This window comes from Oncorhynchus tshawytscha, linkage group LG25 (assembly GCF_018296145.1).
Source record: "Oncorhynchus tshawytscha isolate Ot180627B linkage group LG25, Otsh_v2.0, whole genome shotgun sequence".
Lineage (NCBI taxonomy): Eukaryota > Metazoa > Chordata > Actinopteri > Salmoniformes > Salmonidae > Oncorhynchus > Oncorhynchus tshawytscha.
Window position 1 is genome coordinate 17,401,956 of NC_056453.1, and position 15,809 is coordinate 17,417,764.

At 44.0% G+C, this 15,809-nt stretch overlaps 1 protein-coding gene across 1 annotated transcript in view; it reads left to right on the top strand.

The window, feature by feature from the left end:
- The window catches only part of spata20 (spermatogenesis associated 20), an 83,663-nt gene that overhangs the window by 39,670 nt on the left and 28,184 nt on the right, over nt 1-15,809 (top strand). Inside the window, exons 13-14 of the mRNA XM_042306037.1 lie at nt 623-822; nt 9,555-9,635. Coding sequence (XP_042161971.1) covers nt 623-822; nt 9,555-9,635 — 281 coding nt within the window. The remainder of the gene's footprint in view (nt 1-622; nt 823-9,554; nt 9,636-15,809) is intronic.

Genomic DNA, 15,809 nt, shown 5'->3' on the forward strand with positions numbered 1-15,809 from the left:
TGCAGACACGATATGTGTTGCGATTCTATACTGTGATTTTATTGCGATTCGAGCCATGAGAAAACGAGTTTTGATCAGTCATGGAAATAAAAGTGCTGAAAACATTGGCTCCATATTTAAAAAGAAGCTAGAAAACAAGCTGGTGCTGGTACAGCAAACTACTGCAAAAATGATATTGCAATATTGTTGATACGATGTATCATAAGAAATATTATCCTGATATGTAACTATCAATTATTTTTTTTGTCCCCGTCCATCACTAATGAGAAGAGCAGCGCTGTGATCTCATTGGCCACCAAAAGGAGATAAACACCAATCACTTAACAGGACTGAGTCACGAGGTCACCTGTCAGTCATTTCAAGTCACATCTGACACACATTGATGCACATACATACGCACACACACATACAGGCACACTCAGGCATAATCAGAACAAATGTTCTCCCCCGCAAACGTATGTAGAGGAGCTTTTTCTCTTACTGCAGGAGTCACTTGTCAAAGATCTATTTCATTTGAAAAAGTTGAAGTTGGCTCTGAGTCGGAATACAAAACAGTACACACTTTTTGATCTTTCACCAACATATGAAATGAGTGTCTTTTACGTCTCTCTGTTTCTCTCAGACCAGGATGGTGCAGAGCCCAGTGCGAACTCTGTGTCGGCCTTGAACCTACTGCGTCTGTCCCACTACACTGGTCGTAAGGACTGGTCACAGCGGTCACAACAGCTACTGGCTGCCTTCTCTGACCGGCTGACCAGAGTCCCCATAGCCCTGCCAGAGATGGTCAGGGGCCTGATGGCTAACCACTACACACTCAAACAGGTAACACAAACTGTACGGTCCACACAAACACACACGCACACCAACTCAAAAGTTGCATAGTTTGGAGTGGAACAAACTGAACTTTTATCATACGGCTGGATATTTGTGCTAACAAAGGAGATGAAAAAACATTTAGGGAGAGAAAGAAAAGAAGGCAAGAACATTGGAAGTGTTCTGTCCATCATATTTCACCTGCGGAGGAGAAGTCACCGAGGGGGCGGAGATAACAAGCTGTGTGTGTGTATGTGTGTGTATAAGTCAGATAGGGGGCTGATGATAACAAGCTAGGGATCAGACAAGGTTAGCCGAGCCCCGAACACACCTTCTCCTCTCTCGTTACTGCTACAACCACCACTCTGACCTCTAGCTCTTGCCTTTCTCTGGATCCTTCTCTCTTTTCTCTCTCTCTTTTTCTCTCTCTCTCTCTTCTAATCCTCTCTGTCCTGTCCTGTACCTCTTTATTGCTCGGTCGCTCAGTCTTTCTCTGTCTTAGTATATTTTCTTCATTATTCATTAATTCCTTCTCCCTTTAATGTTATTTCACTCTTCTCTCTCTCCCCCCCTCTCTCTCTCTCTCTCTTCCCTCTCTCTCCTCTCTCTCTCTCTCTTCCCTCTCTCCTCTCTCTCTCTCTCTCTTCCCTCTCTCCTCTCTTCCCCCTCTCTCCTCTCTCTCTCCCCTCCCTCTCTCCTCTCTATCCCCTCTCTCTCTCTCCTCTCTTTCCTCTCTCTCTCTCCTCTTTTCTCTCTCTCTTTCCCCTCCCTCTCTCTCTCTCCTCTCTCTCACCTCTCTCTCTCCCCCGCTCTCTCTTCCCTCTCTCCTCTCTCCTCTCTCTCTTCTCTCTCTCTCTTCCCTATCTCCCCTCTCTCTCCCCCTCTCTCCCCTCTCTTCCCTCTCTCCCCTCTCTCCTCTCTCTCTTCTGTCTCTTCTCTCTCTCCTCTCTCCCCTTCCCTCTCTCTCCTCTCTCTCTCTCTCTCCCTCCTCTATCTCCCCTCTCTCCCCTCTCACTCCTCTCTCTCTCTTCCCTCGCTCTCCTCTTTCTCCCCTCTCTCTCTCCTTTCCCCCTCTCTCCTCTCTCCCCCTCTCTCTCCTCTCTCTCCCCTCTCCTTTCTCTCTCTCTCCTCTCTCTATTCCCTCTCTCTATTCCCTATATTTCTCTTCCCTCTCTCTCTCCCCTCTCTCCTCCTCTCTCTCTCTCTCTCTCTCTCTCTATTCCCTCTCTCTCCCCTCTCTCTCTCCCTCTCTCTCTCTCGCTCTCTCTTCTCTCTCTCCTCTCTCCTCTCTCTCTCTTACCTTTCTTTCCTCTCTCCCCTCTCTCCCCTCTCTCTCCTCTCTCAATTCAATTATCAATTCAAGGGCTTTATTGGCATAGGAAACATGTGTTAACATTGCCAAAGCAAGTGAGGTAGATAATATATAAAGTGAATATATAAAGTGAAATAAACAATAAAAATTAACAGTAAACATTACACATACAGAAGTTTCAAAACAATAAAGACAATCCAAATGTCATATTATCTATATACAGTGTTTTAACAATGTACAAATGGTTAAAGGACACAAGATAAAATAAATAAGCATAAATATGGGTTGTATTTACAATTGTGTTTGTTCTTCACTGGTTGCCCTTTTCTCATGGCAACAGATCACAAATCTTGCTGCTGTGATGGTACACTGTGGAATTTCACCCAGTAGATATGGGAGTTTATCAAAATTGGATTTGTTTTCAAATTCTTTTTGGATCTGTGTAATCTGAGGGAAATATGTGTCTCTAATATGGTCATACATTGGGCAGAAGGTTAGGAAGTGCATCTCAGTTTCCACCTCATTTTGTGGGCAGTGTGCACATAGCCTGTCTTCTCTTGAGAGCCATGTCTGCCTACGGCGGCCTTTCTCAATAGCAAGGCTATGCTCACTGAGTCTGTACATAGTCAAAGCTTTCCTTAATTTTGGGTCAGTCACAGTGGTCAGGTATTCTGCCGCTGTGTACTCTCTGTTTAGAGCCAAATAGCATTCTAGTTTGCTCTGTTTTTTTGTTAATTCTTTCCAATGTGTCAAGTAATTATCTTTTTATTTTCTCATGATTTGGTTGGGTCTAATTGTGCTGCTGTCCTGGGGCTCTGTAGGGTGTGTTTGTGTTTGTGAACAGAGCCCCAGGACCAGCTTGCTTAGGGGACTCTTCTCCAGGTTCATCTCTCTGTAGGTGATGGCTTTGTCATGGAAGGTTTGGGAATCGCTTCCTTTTAGGTGGTTATAGAATTTAACGGCTCTTTTCTGGATTTTGATAATTAGTGGGTATCGGCCTAATTCTGCTCTGCATGCATTATTTGCTGTTCTACGTTGTACACAGAGGATATTTTTGCAGAATTCTGCATGCAGTCTCTCAATTTGGTGTTTGTCCCATTTTGTGAAGTCTTGGTTGGTGAGCGGATCCCAGACCTCACAACCATAAAGGGCAATAGGCGCTTTTGACTGATTCAAGTATTTTTAGCCAAATCCTAATTGGTATGTTGAAATTTATGCTCCTTTTGATGGCATAGAATGCCCTTCTTGCCTTGTCTCTCAGATCGTTCACAGCTTTGTGGAAGTTACCTGTGGCGCTGATGTTTAGGCCAAGGTATGTATAGTTTTTTGTGTGCAGTGTCTAGATGGAATTTGTATTTGTGGTCCTGGTGACTGGACCTTTTTTGGAACACCATTATTTTGGTCTTACTGAGATTTACTGTCAAGGCCCAGGTCTGACAGAATCTGTGTATAAGATCTAGGTGCTGCTGTAGGCCCTCCTTGGTTGGTGACATCAGCAGACATTTGACTTCGGATTCTAGTAGGGTGAGGCCGGGTGCTGCAGACTTTTCTAGTGCCTGCGCCAATTCGTTGATATATATGTTGATGAGACAAAGTAGAATCTCAATTCAACGGCTCAGACACAAGAGGTATGTGGCAGGGTCTACAATCAATCACGGACTACAGGAAGAAACCCAGCCCAGTCACGGACCAGGATGTCTTGCTCCCAGGCAGACTAAATAACTTTTTTGCCCGCTTTGAGGACAATACAGTGCCACTGACACGGCCTGCAACGGAATCATGCGGTCTCTCCTTCACTGCAGCCGAAGTGAGTAAGACATTTAAACGTGTTAACCCTCGCAAGGCTGCAGGCCCAGACGGCATCCCCAGCCGCGCCCTCAGAGCATGCGCAGACCAGCTGGCCGGTGTGTTTACGGACATATTCAACCAATCCCTATACCAGTCTGCTGTTCCCACATGCTTCAAGAGGGCCACCATTGTTCCTGTTCCCAAGAAAGCTAAGGTAACTGAGCTAAACGACTACCGCCCCGTAGCACTCACATCCGTCATCATGAAGTGCTTTGAGAGACTAGTCAAGGACCATATCACCTCCACCCTACCTGACACCCTTGACCCACTCCAATTTGCTTACCGCCCAAATAGGTCCACAGACGATGCAATCTCAACCACACTGCACACTGCCCTAACCCATCTGGACAAGAGGAATACCTATGTGAGAATGCTGTTCATCGACTACAGCTCGGCATTCAACACCATAGTACCCTCCAAGCTCGTCATCAAGCTCGAGACCCTGGGTCTCGACCCCGCCCTGTGTAACTGGGTACTGGACTTCCTGACGGGCCGCCCCCAGGTGGTGAGGGTAGGCAACAACATCTCCTCCCCGCTGATCCTCAACACTGGGGCCCCACAAGGGTGCGTTCTGAGCCCTCTCCTGTACTCCCTGTTCACCCACGACTGCGTGGCCATGCACGCCTCCAACTCAATCATCAAGTTTGCGGACGACACAACAGTGGTAGGCTTGATTACCAACAACGACGAGACGGCCTACAGGGAGGAGGTGAGGGCCCTCGGAGTGTGGTGTCAGGAAAATAACCTCACACTCAACGTCAACAAAACTAAGGAGATGATTGTGGACTTCAGGAAACAGCAGAGGGAACACCCCCCATCCACATCGATGGAACAGTAGTGGAGAGGGTAGCAAGTTTTAAGTTCCTCGGCATACACATCACAGACAAACTGAATTGGTCCACTCACACAGACAGCATCGTGAGGAAGGCGCAGCAGCGCCTCTTCAACCTCAGGAGGCTGAAGAAATTCGGCTTGTCACCAAAAGCACTCACAAACTTCTACAGATGCACAATCGAGAGCATCCTGGCGGGCTGTATCACCGCCTGGTATGGCAACTGCACCGCCCTCAACCGTAAGGCTCTCCAGAGGGTAGTGAGGTCTGCACAACGCATCACCGGGGCAATCTACCTGCCCTCCAGGACACCTACACCACCCGATGCTACAGGAAGGCCATAAAGATCATCAAGGACATCAACCACCCGAGCCACTGCCTGTTCACCCCGCTGTCATCCAGAAGGCGAGGTCAGTACAGGTGCATCAAAGCTGGGACCGAGAGACTGAAAAACAGCTTCTATCTCAAGGCCATCAGACTGTTAAACAGCCACCACTAACATTGAGTGGCTACTGCCAACACACTGTCAATGACACTGACTCTACTCCAGCCACTTTAATCACGGGAATTGATGGGAAATTATGTAAATATATCACTAGCCACTTTAAACAATGCTACCTTATATAATGTTACTTACCCTACATTGTTCATCTCATATGCATACGTTGATACTGTACTCTATATCATCGACTGCATCCTTATGTAATACATGTATCACTAGCCACTTTAACTATGCCACTTGGTTTACATACTTATCTCATATGTATATACTGTACTGATATCATCTACTGTATCTTGCCTATGCTGCTCTGTACCATCACTCATTCATATATCCTTATGTACATATTCTTTATCCCCTTACACTGTGTATAAGACAGTAGTTTTTTTTTTTTTGGAATTGTTAGTTAGATTACTTGCTCGTTATTACTGCATTGTCGGAACTAGAAGCACAAGCATTTCGCTACACTCGCATTAACATCTGCTAACCATGTGTATGTGACAAATAAAATTTGATTTGATTTGATTTGATTTGATTTGATTTGAGGGTGGGGCTTAAGCTGCATCCCTGTCTCACCCCACGACCCTGTGTGAAGAAATTTGTGTTTTTTTGCCAATTTTAACCGCACACTTGTTGTTTGTGTACATGGATTTTATAATGTCGTATGTTTTACCCCCAACACCACTTTCCATCAATTTGTATAGCGGACCCTCATGCCAAATTGAGTCGAAGGCTTTTTTGAAATCAACAAAGCATGAGAAGACTTTGCCTTTGTTTTGGTTTGTTTGGTTGTCAATTAGGGTGTGCAGGGTGAATACATGGTCTGTTGTACGGTAATTTGGTAAAAAGCCCATTTGACATTTGCTCAGTACATTGTTTTCATTGAGGAAATGTACGAGTCTGCTGTTAATGATAATGCAGAGGATTTTCCCAAGGTTACTGTTGACGCATATTCCACGGTAGTTATTGGGGTCAAATTTGTCTCCACTTTTGTGGATTGGGGTGATCGGTCCTTGGTTCCAAATATTGGGGAAGATGCCAGAGCTAAGGATGATGTTAAAGAGTTTTAGTATAGCCAATTGGAATTTGTTGTCTGTATATTTGATCATTTCATTGAGGATACCATCAACACCACAGGCCTTTTTGGGTTGGAGGGTTTTTATTTTGTCCTGTAACTCATTCAATGTAATTGGAGAATCCAGTGGGTTCTGGTAGTCTTTAATAGTTGATTCTAAGATCTGAATTTGATCATGTATATGTTTTTGCTCTTTATTCTTTGTTATAGAGCCAAAAAGATTGGAGAAGTGGTTTACCCATACATCTCCATTTTGGATAGATAATTCTTTGTGGTGTTGTTTGTTTAGTGTTTTCCAATTTTCCCAGAAGTGGTTAGAGTCTATGGATTCTTCAATTACATTGAGCTGATTTCTGACGTGCTGTTCCTTCTTTTTCCGTGATGTATTCCTGTATTGTTTTAATGATTCACCATAGTCAAGGCGTAGACTCAGGTTTTCCGGGTCTCTAAGTTTTTGGTTGGACAGGTTTCTCAATTTCTTTCTTAGATTTTTGCATTCTTCATGAAACCATTTGTCATTATTGTTAATTTTCTTCGGTTTTCTATTTGAGATTTTTAGATTTGATAGGGAAGCTGAGAGGTCAAATATACTGTTAAGATTTTCTACTGCCAAGTTTACACCTTCACTATTACAGTGGAACGTTTTACCCAGGAAATTGTCTAAAAGGGGTTGAATTTGTTGTTGCCTAATTGTTTTTTGGTAGGTTTCCAAACTGCATTCCTTCCATCTATAGCATTTCTTAATGTTACTCAGTTCCTTTGGCTTTGATGCCTCATGATTGAGTATTGCTCTGTTTAAGTAGACTGTGATTTTGCTGTGGTCTGATAGGGGTGTCAGTGGGCTGACTGTGAACGCTCTGAGCGACTCTGGGTCGAGGTCAGTGATAAAGTAGTCTACAGTACTACTGCCAAGAGATGAGCTATAGATGTCCCTACCATAGGAGTCGCCTCGAAGCCTACCATTGACTATGTACATACCCAGCGTGCGACAGAGCTGCAGGAGTTGTGACCCGTTTTTGTTGGTTATGTTGTCATAGTTGTGCCTAGGGGGGCATATGTGGGAGGGAATGCTGTCACCTCCAGGCAGGTGTTTGTCCCCCTGTGTGCTGAGGGTGTCAGGTTCTTGTCCGGTTCTGGCATTTAGGTCGCCACAGACTAGTACATGTCCCTGGGCCTGGAAATGATTGATTTCCCCCTCCAGGATGGAGAAGCTGTCTTCATTAAAATATGGGGATTCTAGTGGGGGGATATAGGTAGCACACAGGAGGACATTTTTCTCTGTTAGGATAATTTCCTTTTGAATTTATAGCCAATTGTAGAATGTTCCTGTTTTGATTAATTTAATGGAGTGAGTTAGGTCTGCTCTATACCAAATTAGCATACCCCCTGAGTCCCTTCCCTGTTTCACACCTGCTAGTTTGGTGGATGGGACTACCAGCTCTCTGTAACCTAGAGGGCAACCAGTGGGTCCATCTCCTCTATACCAGGTTTCTTGCAGGATGACAATGTCTGTATTACCGATTTCTTTGGTGAAGTCCGGGTTCCTGCTCTTTAGGCCAAGGGCAGATTACCTCAGGCCTTGGATATTCCAGGATGATATAGTGAAGGCTTTTTGTTCCATAGAGTGTCCAATGTTGTTGGTCGTGGTTTGGCCTCAGGCCAGTAAGTGTGAGCAGAGCCTGCTGAGCATCTGGTACATGCCATTGGCATCTCTCCCCCCCCTCTCTCTCTCTCTCCTCTCTCTCCTTCTCCTTCTCTCTCTCTCCTCTCTCTATTCCCTCTCTCTATTCCCTCTCTCTCTCATCTGTCTATTCTCCCTCTCTTCCCTATCTTTCTCTTCTCTCTCTCTCTCTCTCTCTCTCCCTCTCTCTCCCCTCTCTCTCACTCCTCTCTCTCTCCTCTCTCTATTCCCTCTCTCTCCCCTCTCTCTCCCCTCTCTTTTTCTCTCTCTCTCTCTCTCTCTCTCTTCCCTCTCTCTTCTCTCTCTCCATCTCTCTCTCTTACCTCTCTTCTCTCTCTCCATCTCTCTCTCTTCCCTCTCTCTCTCCTCTCTCGCTCCCTCTCCTCTCCCCTCTCAATTCAATTCAATTTGCTTTATTGGCATGACGTAACAATGTACATATTGCCAAAGATTATTTTGGATATTTACAATATAAAAAATAAATAAAAATGAGATTTCAAAATTGTCAACGGGACAACAGTAACAAAATAACCATACATTGAACAATAACAATAAGCATACAGTAGAGGACATGTGCAGGTTGATTGGTCTGTTAGACACTGTCCCTCAACTTATGGCAGGCAGCAATGTAGTGCGCTGCCAACCCACAGCTCTCTGCGTCCTCCCCCAACAGGACGGGTAGCCTACTCTCATCAGAGAGGTCTTTGAAACCTTGAAAAAGGGTTTCAAATTTGGGAAAATTACACTCTCTAATTGTTTTATATTTTTTACATTTTGTCAGGAAATGCAGCTCTGTCTCAGGTTCTGCTGTTATGCAGTGGTTGCACAGCCTTTCCTCTACAGGGAGCCAGGTTTTCCTGTGTCTACCCTTCTCAATGGCAAGGCTGTGCTCACTGAGCCTGTACTTTGTCAAGGTTTTTCTAAGGTTTTGATCAGAAACCATGGTTAAATATTTAGCCACGGTGTACTGTCAATTTAGGGCCAGATAGCACTGCATTTGGCTTTGTGCTTGTGTTTGTGTTTCCTAATAAGCAATATAGTTTTGTTTTGACTGTGTTGTAATTTGGTTTATCCTGAACCTCTCTCTCTCTTCCCTCTCTCTTCCCCCCTTCTCTCTCTTCCCTCTCTCTTCCCCCCTCTCTCTTCCCTCTCCTCTCTCTTCCCTCTCCTCTCTCTCTTCCCTCTCCTCCCTCTCTCTATTCCCTCTCTCATCTCTCACCTCCATCTCTCTCTTCCATCTCTCCTCTCTCTCTCTCCTCTCTCTCGCTCTGTCTCTCTCTCTTCTCTCTCTCTCTTCCCTCTCTCCCCTCCCTCTCTCTCTTCCATCTCTCCTCTCTCTCTCTCTCGCTCCCCTCCCTCTCTCCCATCTCTCCCTCTCTCTCTCTCTCTCCCCTCCCTCTCTTCCATCTCTCCCTCTCTCTCTCTCTCTCTCCCCTCCCTCTCTTCCATCTCTCCTCTCTCTCTCTTTCTCTCTCTCTCTTCCCTCCTCTCTAGATAGTAATCTGTGGTCAGAGGGATGCACCGGACACCTCCAGTCTGCTAGCAACAGTCAACTCTCTTTTCCTTCCACACAAGGTAAGAATTAAGGGCTAAATCCATTATTAGGCAGTTTTTAGCAGCAATCCACCAGTACAGTACATCCTGACCAACCTCTCTCTAAATTAGTTATTACTAGTTAGTTGTTACTTATTATAAACTGGGACGTTCAAGCCCTGGATGCTGATTGGCTGAAAGCTGTGGTATATCAGACAATATACCACGGGTATGACACAAAATAGCTTGTTTACTGTTCTAATTACGGTGGTAACCTAATTACGGTGGTAGTAATAAGGCACCTTGGGGTTTTGTGGTATATGGACTGTATCCAAGCACTCCACGTTGTGCAATATACACGTTGTGTACATTTGCCATATACCACACCCCCTTGGGCTTTATTGCTTATTTAAATTATTTCTAAGTTATTTTGGAGTGACACATCCTCTTGTCCTTAAGTTTGTCTCATAATGAGTGTTACAGCAATCATACCAAAAGGTCAGGTTGTCAAATTCATCTCTCTCACACACACACACACACACACACACACACACACACACACACACACGCACACACACACACACACAGCAGGGCTGGTTGTGACAGTGCCTGGGGTGTTGGCTAACCTCGTGTTGTTTAAATGTCAGGCACAGTGGCCTCGCTGTATCGCAAGTCATTATTAAGGCCTAAATGAATCCTAATGAAACTACTGATTTAGAGGACGACCGGTTTGAGTTTTTTTCACGTCCGATACCAATTTCTGGAGGTCAAAGAGACCGATATGTTATGCCAATAATAAATAGAATTCAATTTGAACATTTTGAGACTTTTTCCCAGAGACAACCATGTATGCAGTAACAAATACATTATACAACCATACAATCAATTTGACTTTGTCTTTAACAATTTAACTACATAACAACATAATGGTTATCATTTATTTGAATGGTCAATCTCTTCATAAACTGGGTAAATCAAGATGTAGCCTAGGCCTACTCACAATACAGGGGGATGCATCTTCAATAGGAGTGTGTTCATCCATTTGAGATATCGAGATCGTTTTGGCTGATTCCAGTGGTCTTTGGGGCTGCAGATGACAATCTGTTTCCCTTTTCATTTGGGACCATTTAGGCCAACTGATCAAGAACATTTTCATATAAGTAAGTCTATTGTCTTCTTTTAGAAAAAATATGCGCTGTCTCCTGTCTCCTGTCTCCACTCGCGCAGCCAGACAGTTGGGCTTGGGCGGTTCGTCTCGGCAAGGGGAAAAACCAATCAGCTTTGAAATTAGCACATTTTGCGTTATGGTTTGCTAACGCAAATAAAGTTCTAGAGTAACGTTAGTGAACTGATGTTAGCTTCAAAGCTACATGTACATTTACATGTACATTCTGTATACATTTTTTTTATTGACGGAGTAATCTAATCAATTACATTTGTGTCGATTTAGCTCAAATAGGCCTATCACCTCTTTTGTTTTAAAGATGAGGCTAGTTGATTTGCAGCACGCACTGGTGTAAAGTAAAACTATTTAAAGTACCACTTATTGGTACTTTATTTTACTATTTATATTTTTGACCTCTTTTACTTTTACTTCACTACATTCCTTAAGAAAATCTTGGTACTTTTTACTCCATACATTTTCCTTGACACCCAAAAGTACTCGTTACATTTTGAATGCCTTGCAGGACAGGAAAATAGTCATTCATACACTTATCAACCGAACATCCCTGGTCATCCCTACTGCCTCTGATCTGGCGGACTCACTAAACACACATGCTTCGTTTGTAAATGATATCTGAATGTTGGAGTGTGCCCGTGGCTTTCCGTAAATAAAAATAAATAAAAAATGGTGCCGTCTGGCTTGCTTAATATAAGGAATTTGAATTGATTTAAACTTTTGATACTTAAGTATATTTTAAACCAACTACTTTTAGACTTTTACTCAAGTAGAATTTTACTGGGTGACTTACTTTTACCTTAACTTCTTGCGTCGAGCCATCCCGGATCCGGGATCGTGAATACAGCCTCAAGCTCATTACCATAACGCAACGTTAACTATTCATGAAAATCGCAAATGAAATGAAATTAATATGCTAGCTCTCAAGCTTAGCCTTTTGTTAACAACACTGTCATCTCAGATTTTCAAAATATGCCATAGCAAACCATAGCAAAACATGCACTTGTGTAACAGCTAGCGCAGCTAGCGTAGCATTTAGCGTTAGCATCAGCAGGCAACATTTTCACAAAAACCAGAAAATCATTCAAATAAAATAATTTACCTTTGAAGAACTTCAGATGTTTTCAATGAGGAGACTCTCAGGTAGATAGCAAATGCTCAGTTTTTCCTGAAAGATGATTTGTTTAGGAGAAATCGCTCCGTTTGGTGCGTCACGTTTAGCTACGAAAAAAACCTGTATCCAGGAGTGTAATTATCCCCGCAGCTCATTAGCATAACACAACGTTAACTATTCATGGAAATCGCAAATGAAATGAAATTAATATGCTAGCTCTCAAGCTTAGCCTTTTGTTAACAACACTGTCATCTTAGATTTTCAAAATATGCTTCTCAACCATAGCAAAACAAGCATTTGTGTAACAGCTAGCGCAGCTAGCGTAGCATTTAGCATAGCATTTAGCGTTAGCATCAGCAGGCAACATTTTCACAAAAAACAGAAAATCATTCAAATAAAATCATTACCTTTGAAGAACTTCAGATGTTTTCAATGAGGAGACTCTCAGTTAGATAGCAAATGCTCCGTTTTTCCTGAAAGATTATTTGTTTAGGAGAAATTGCTCCGTTTGGTGCGTCACGTTTGGCTACCAAAAAAACCCGAAAATTCAGTCTTCAAAACGCCGAACTTTTTTCCAAATTAACTCCATAATATCGACTGAAACATGGTAAACGTTTTTTAGAATCAATCCTCAAGGTGTTTTTCACATATCTCTTCATGATATATCGTTCGTTGAAAGCCTCCTCTCTCTCCTCTCAATCACTGGATGACTGCGTGCAGCTTGTAGATTACGCACCAATTTAGACAAAGGACACCGGGCGGACCCCTGGTAAATGTAGTCTCTTATGGCCAATCTTCCAATGATATGCCTACAAATATGTCACAATGCTGCAGACACCTTGGAGAAACAATAGAAAGGGCAGGCTCATTCCCGGCGCATTCACAGTCATATAAGGAGACAATGGGAAACAGAGCTTCAAAAATTCTGCCCATTTCCTGGTTGAAGTTTCATCTTGGTTTCGCCTGTAGCATGAGTTCTGTGGCACTCACAGATAATATCTTTGCAGTTTTGGAAACCTTAGAGTGTTTTCTTTCCAAAGCTGCCAATTATATGCATAGCCGAGCATCTTTTCGTGACAAAATATTGCGCTTAAAATGGGCACGTTTTTTTATCCATAAATTAAAAGAGCTCCCCCTATATCCAAGAAGTTAATAGAAAATGACTCAAGTATCTTTACTTTTACTCAAGTATGACAGTTGGGTCCTTTTTCCACCCCTGTCAGCCAGCCACCATTAGGCTACTGTGTAGCTGTAGGCCTATTTCTAAAATAGTTGTTTCATTGTATGAATAGTTTTTTCACCTACCCTCCTTTTGTAAAATGGATACTTCTGGATTTTGGCAATGAGGCCCTTTATTTTCTTCCCCAGATGTATCCCCCTTTTAATGTATCATTTGCCCGTGACATAGCTTTATCATTTATATCCTGTGTTTGACTTGGGCAGGAGGTCACCGGAGCTGAGTAGCCAACCAGCACCTCAAATGTTCTACTGAGCTCATTGTCCTCATATAGAATATTAGCTCAAAAGTATTGTGGAGCTCTTGCCCATATAAACAGTAGCCTACCAGTCGCAGAAATGAATAGGTCTCCAGCACCTATTTCAGTCCTAGCTCCTAACTTTATTCATCTCATGTCATCATGAGTTGTATTCATTTCTTTGTTGTATTTTCTTTTGTTCGCATGTGAGCATGTCGGGTTTCTCTGTCCTGTCAATGCTGAGGTGATCACGCAACCTCAGCACGGATATAGAAAAAGGCTAATTTGGGGATGATCGATAGCTGAGTATTTCTTGTCTTAACACACCATCACCAATGAGCCAATCGTTCAGCCTGCCTCTTAGAACCACAGTCCTGCTCAGCGGCGGCAATCAGGAATTTCTCACTGGGGGTAGCTGTGAGGTAACTTGGCCATTGCACAGGGGTAGAGGGATGCAACACCGCAGGACCCGTGGGCTCCGACGGAGATCATTGCGGCACAGTCTGCGTTTTTCATTTTTCATGGCTACAAACCCAGGCACTTAATTAATGAAAATATTTGTGTGAAGTAACCGTATATAGTTCTGTATAAAACTTAGCAAAACATTGATTTATTGTTTATGTGTATGTAGCCTACCCTACTATGTGAGAGAGATACATGGAACAATTCCAATGCCTTTAATGGCAAATAGAGAAACGTTTCATCTCCTTTCTTTGCCCGGCAAAAATGTGGCCTTACGTCTGTATAAACACATTACATGTAATTTCTAGCCTATTACATTTTATATGACTGGAAACATCAGCAGAATCTTTTTAATGCTACAGAAAATACAGGGTATAGCCTACCACTGACAGTCCACGCACTACTACTGACAGTCCACGCACTGCCACTGACAGTCCACGCACTACTACTGACAGTCCACGCACTACCACTGACAGTCCACGCACTACTACTGACAGTCCACGCACTGCCACTGACAGTCCACGCACTACTACTGACAGTCCACGCACTACTACTGACAGTCCACGCACTGCCACTGACAGTCCACGCACTACTACTGACAGTCCACGCACTACCACTGACAGTCCACGCACTACTACTGACAGTCCACGCACTGCCACTGACAGTCCACACACTGCCACTGACAGTCCACGCACTGCCACTGACAATCCACACACTGCCACTGACAGTCCACGCACTGCCACTGACAGTCCACGCACTGCCACTGACAGTCCACGCACTGCCACTGACAGTCCACGCACTACCACTGACAGTCCATGCTCTGCCACTGACAATCCACACACTGCCACTGACAATCCACACACTGCCACTGACAGTCCACGCACTACCACTGACAGTCCATGCTCTGCCACTGCCAGTCCACGCACTACTACTGACAGTCCACGCACCACCACTGACAGTCCACACACTACTACTGACAGTCCACACACTGCCACTGCCAGTCCACGCACTGCCACTGACAGTCCACGCACTACCACTGACAGTCCACGCACTACCACTGACAGTCCACGCACTACCACTGACAGTCCACGCACTGCCACTGACAGTCCACGCACTGACAGTCCACGCACTACCACTGACAGTCCACGCACTACCACTGACAGTCCACGCACTACCACTGACAGTCCACGCACTGCCACTGACAGTCCACGCACTGCCACTGACAGTCCACGCACTACCACTGACAGTCCACGCACTGCCACTGACAGTCCACGCACTACCACTGACAGTCCACGCACTGCCACTGACAGTCCACGCACTGCCACTGACAGTCCACGCACTGCCACTGACAGTCCACGCACTGCCACTGACAGGTCTGTGGGTTCGTTGTGTGAATGAATAAATTAATGAAATTCTCTCTGCCTGTTTTTTTGCAATGCAGCAATGTATCCATTTATCCAGTGTGATCACATCATACCATAGCTTCACGTCGCTCTCACCTTTCAAACTTCCACGACAGTTCATTGCCAACACTGTCGCCTATTTTATATCTGTTCAGCAAACAAGTGGATCAATCGGCGCTTCTCTCCACAAAAAGTTCTATGTTTCAAACTACAGGACCAGTCAAAGGTTTGGACACAACTACTCATTCAACGGGTTGTCTTTATTTGGACTATTTTCTGCATTGTAGAAATAATAGTGAAGACATAAACTATGAAATAACACATATGGAATCATGTAGTAACCAAGAAAGTGTTAAACAAATCAAAATAGATTTTATATTCTTTGCCTTGATGACAGCTTTGCACACTCTTGGCATTCTCTCAACCAGCTTCATGAGGTAGTCACCTGGAATGCATTTCAATTAACAGGTGTGCCATGTTAATTTGTGGAATTTCTTTCCTCAATGCATTTGAGCCAACCCGTTGTGTTGTGACAAGGTAGGGGTGCTATACAGAAGATAGCCCTATTTGATAAAATACCAA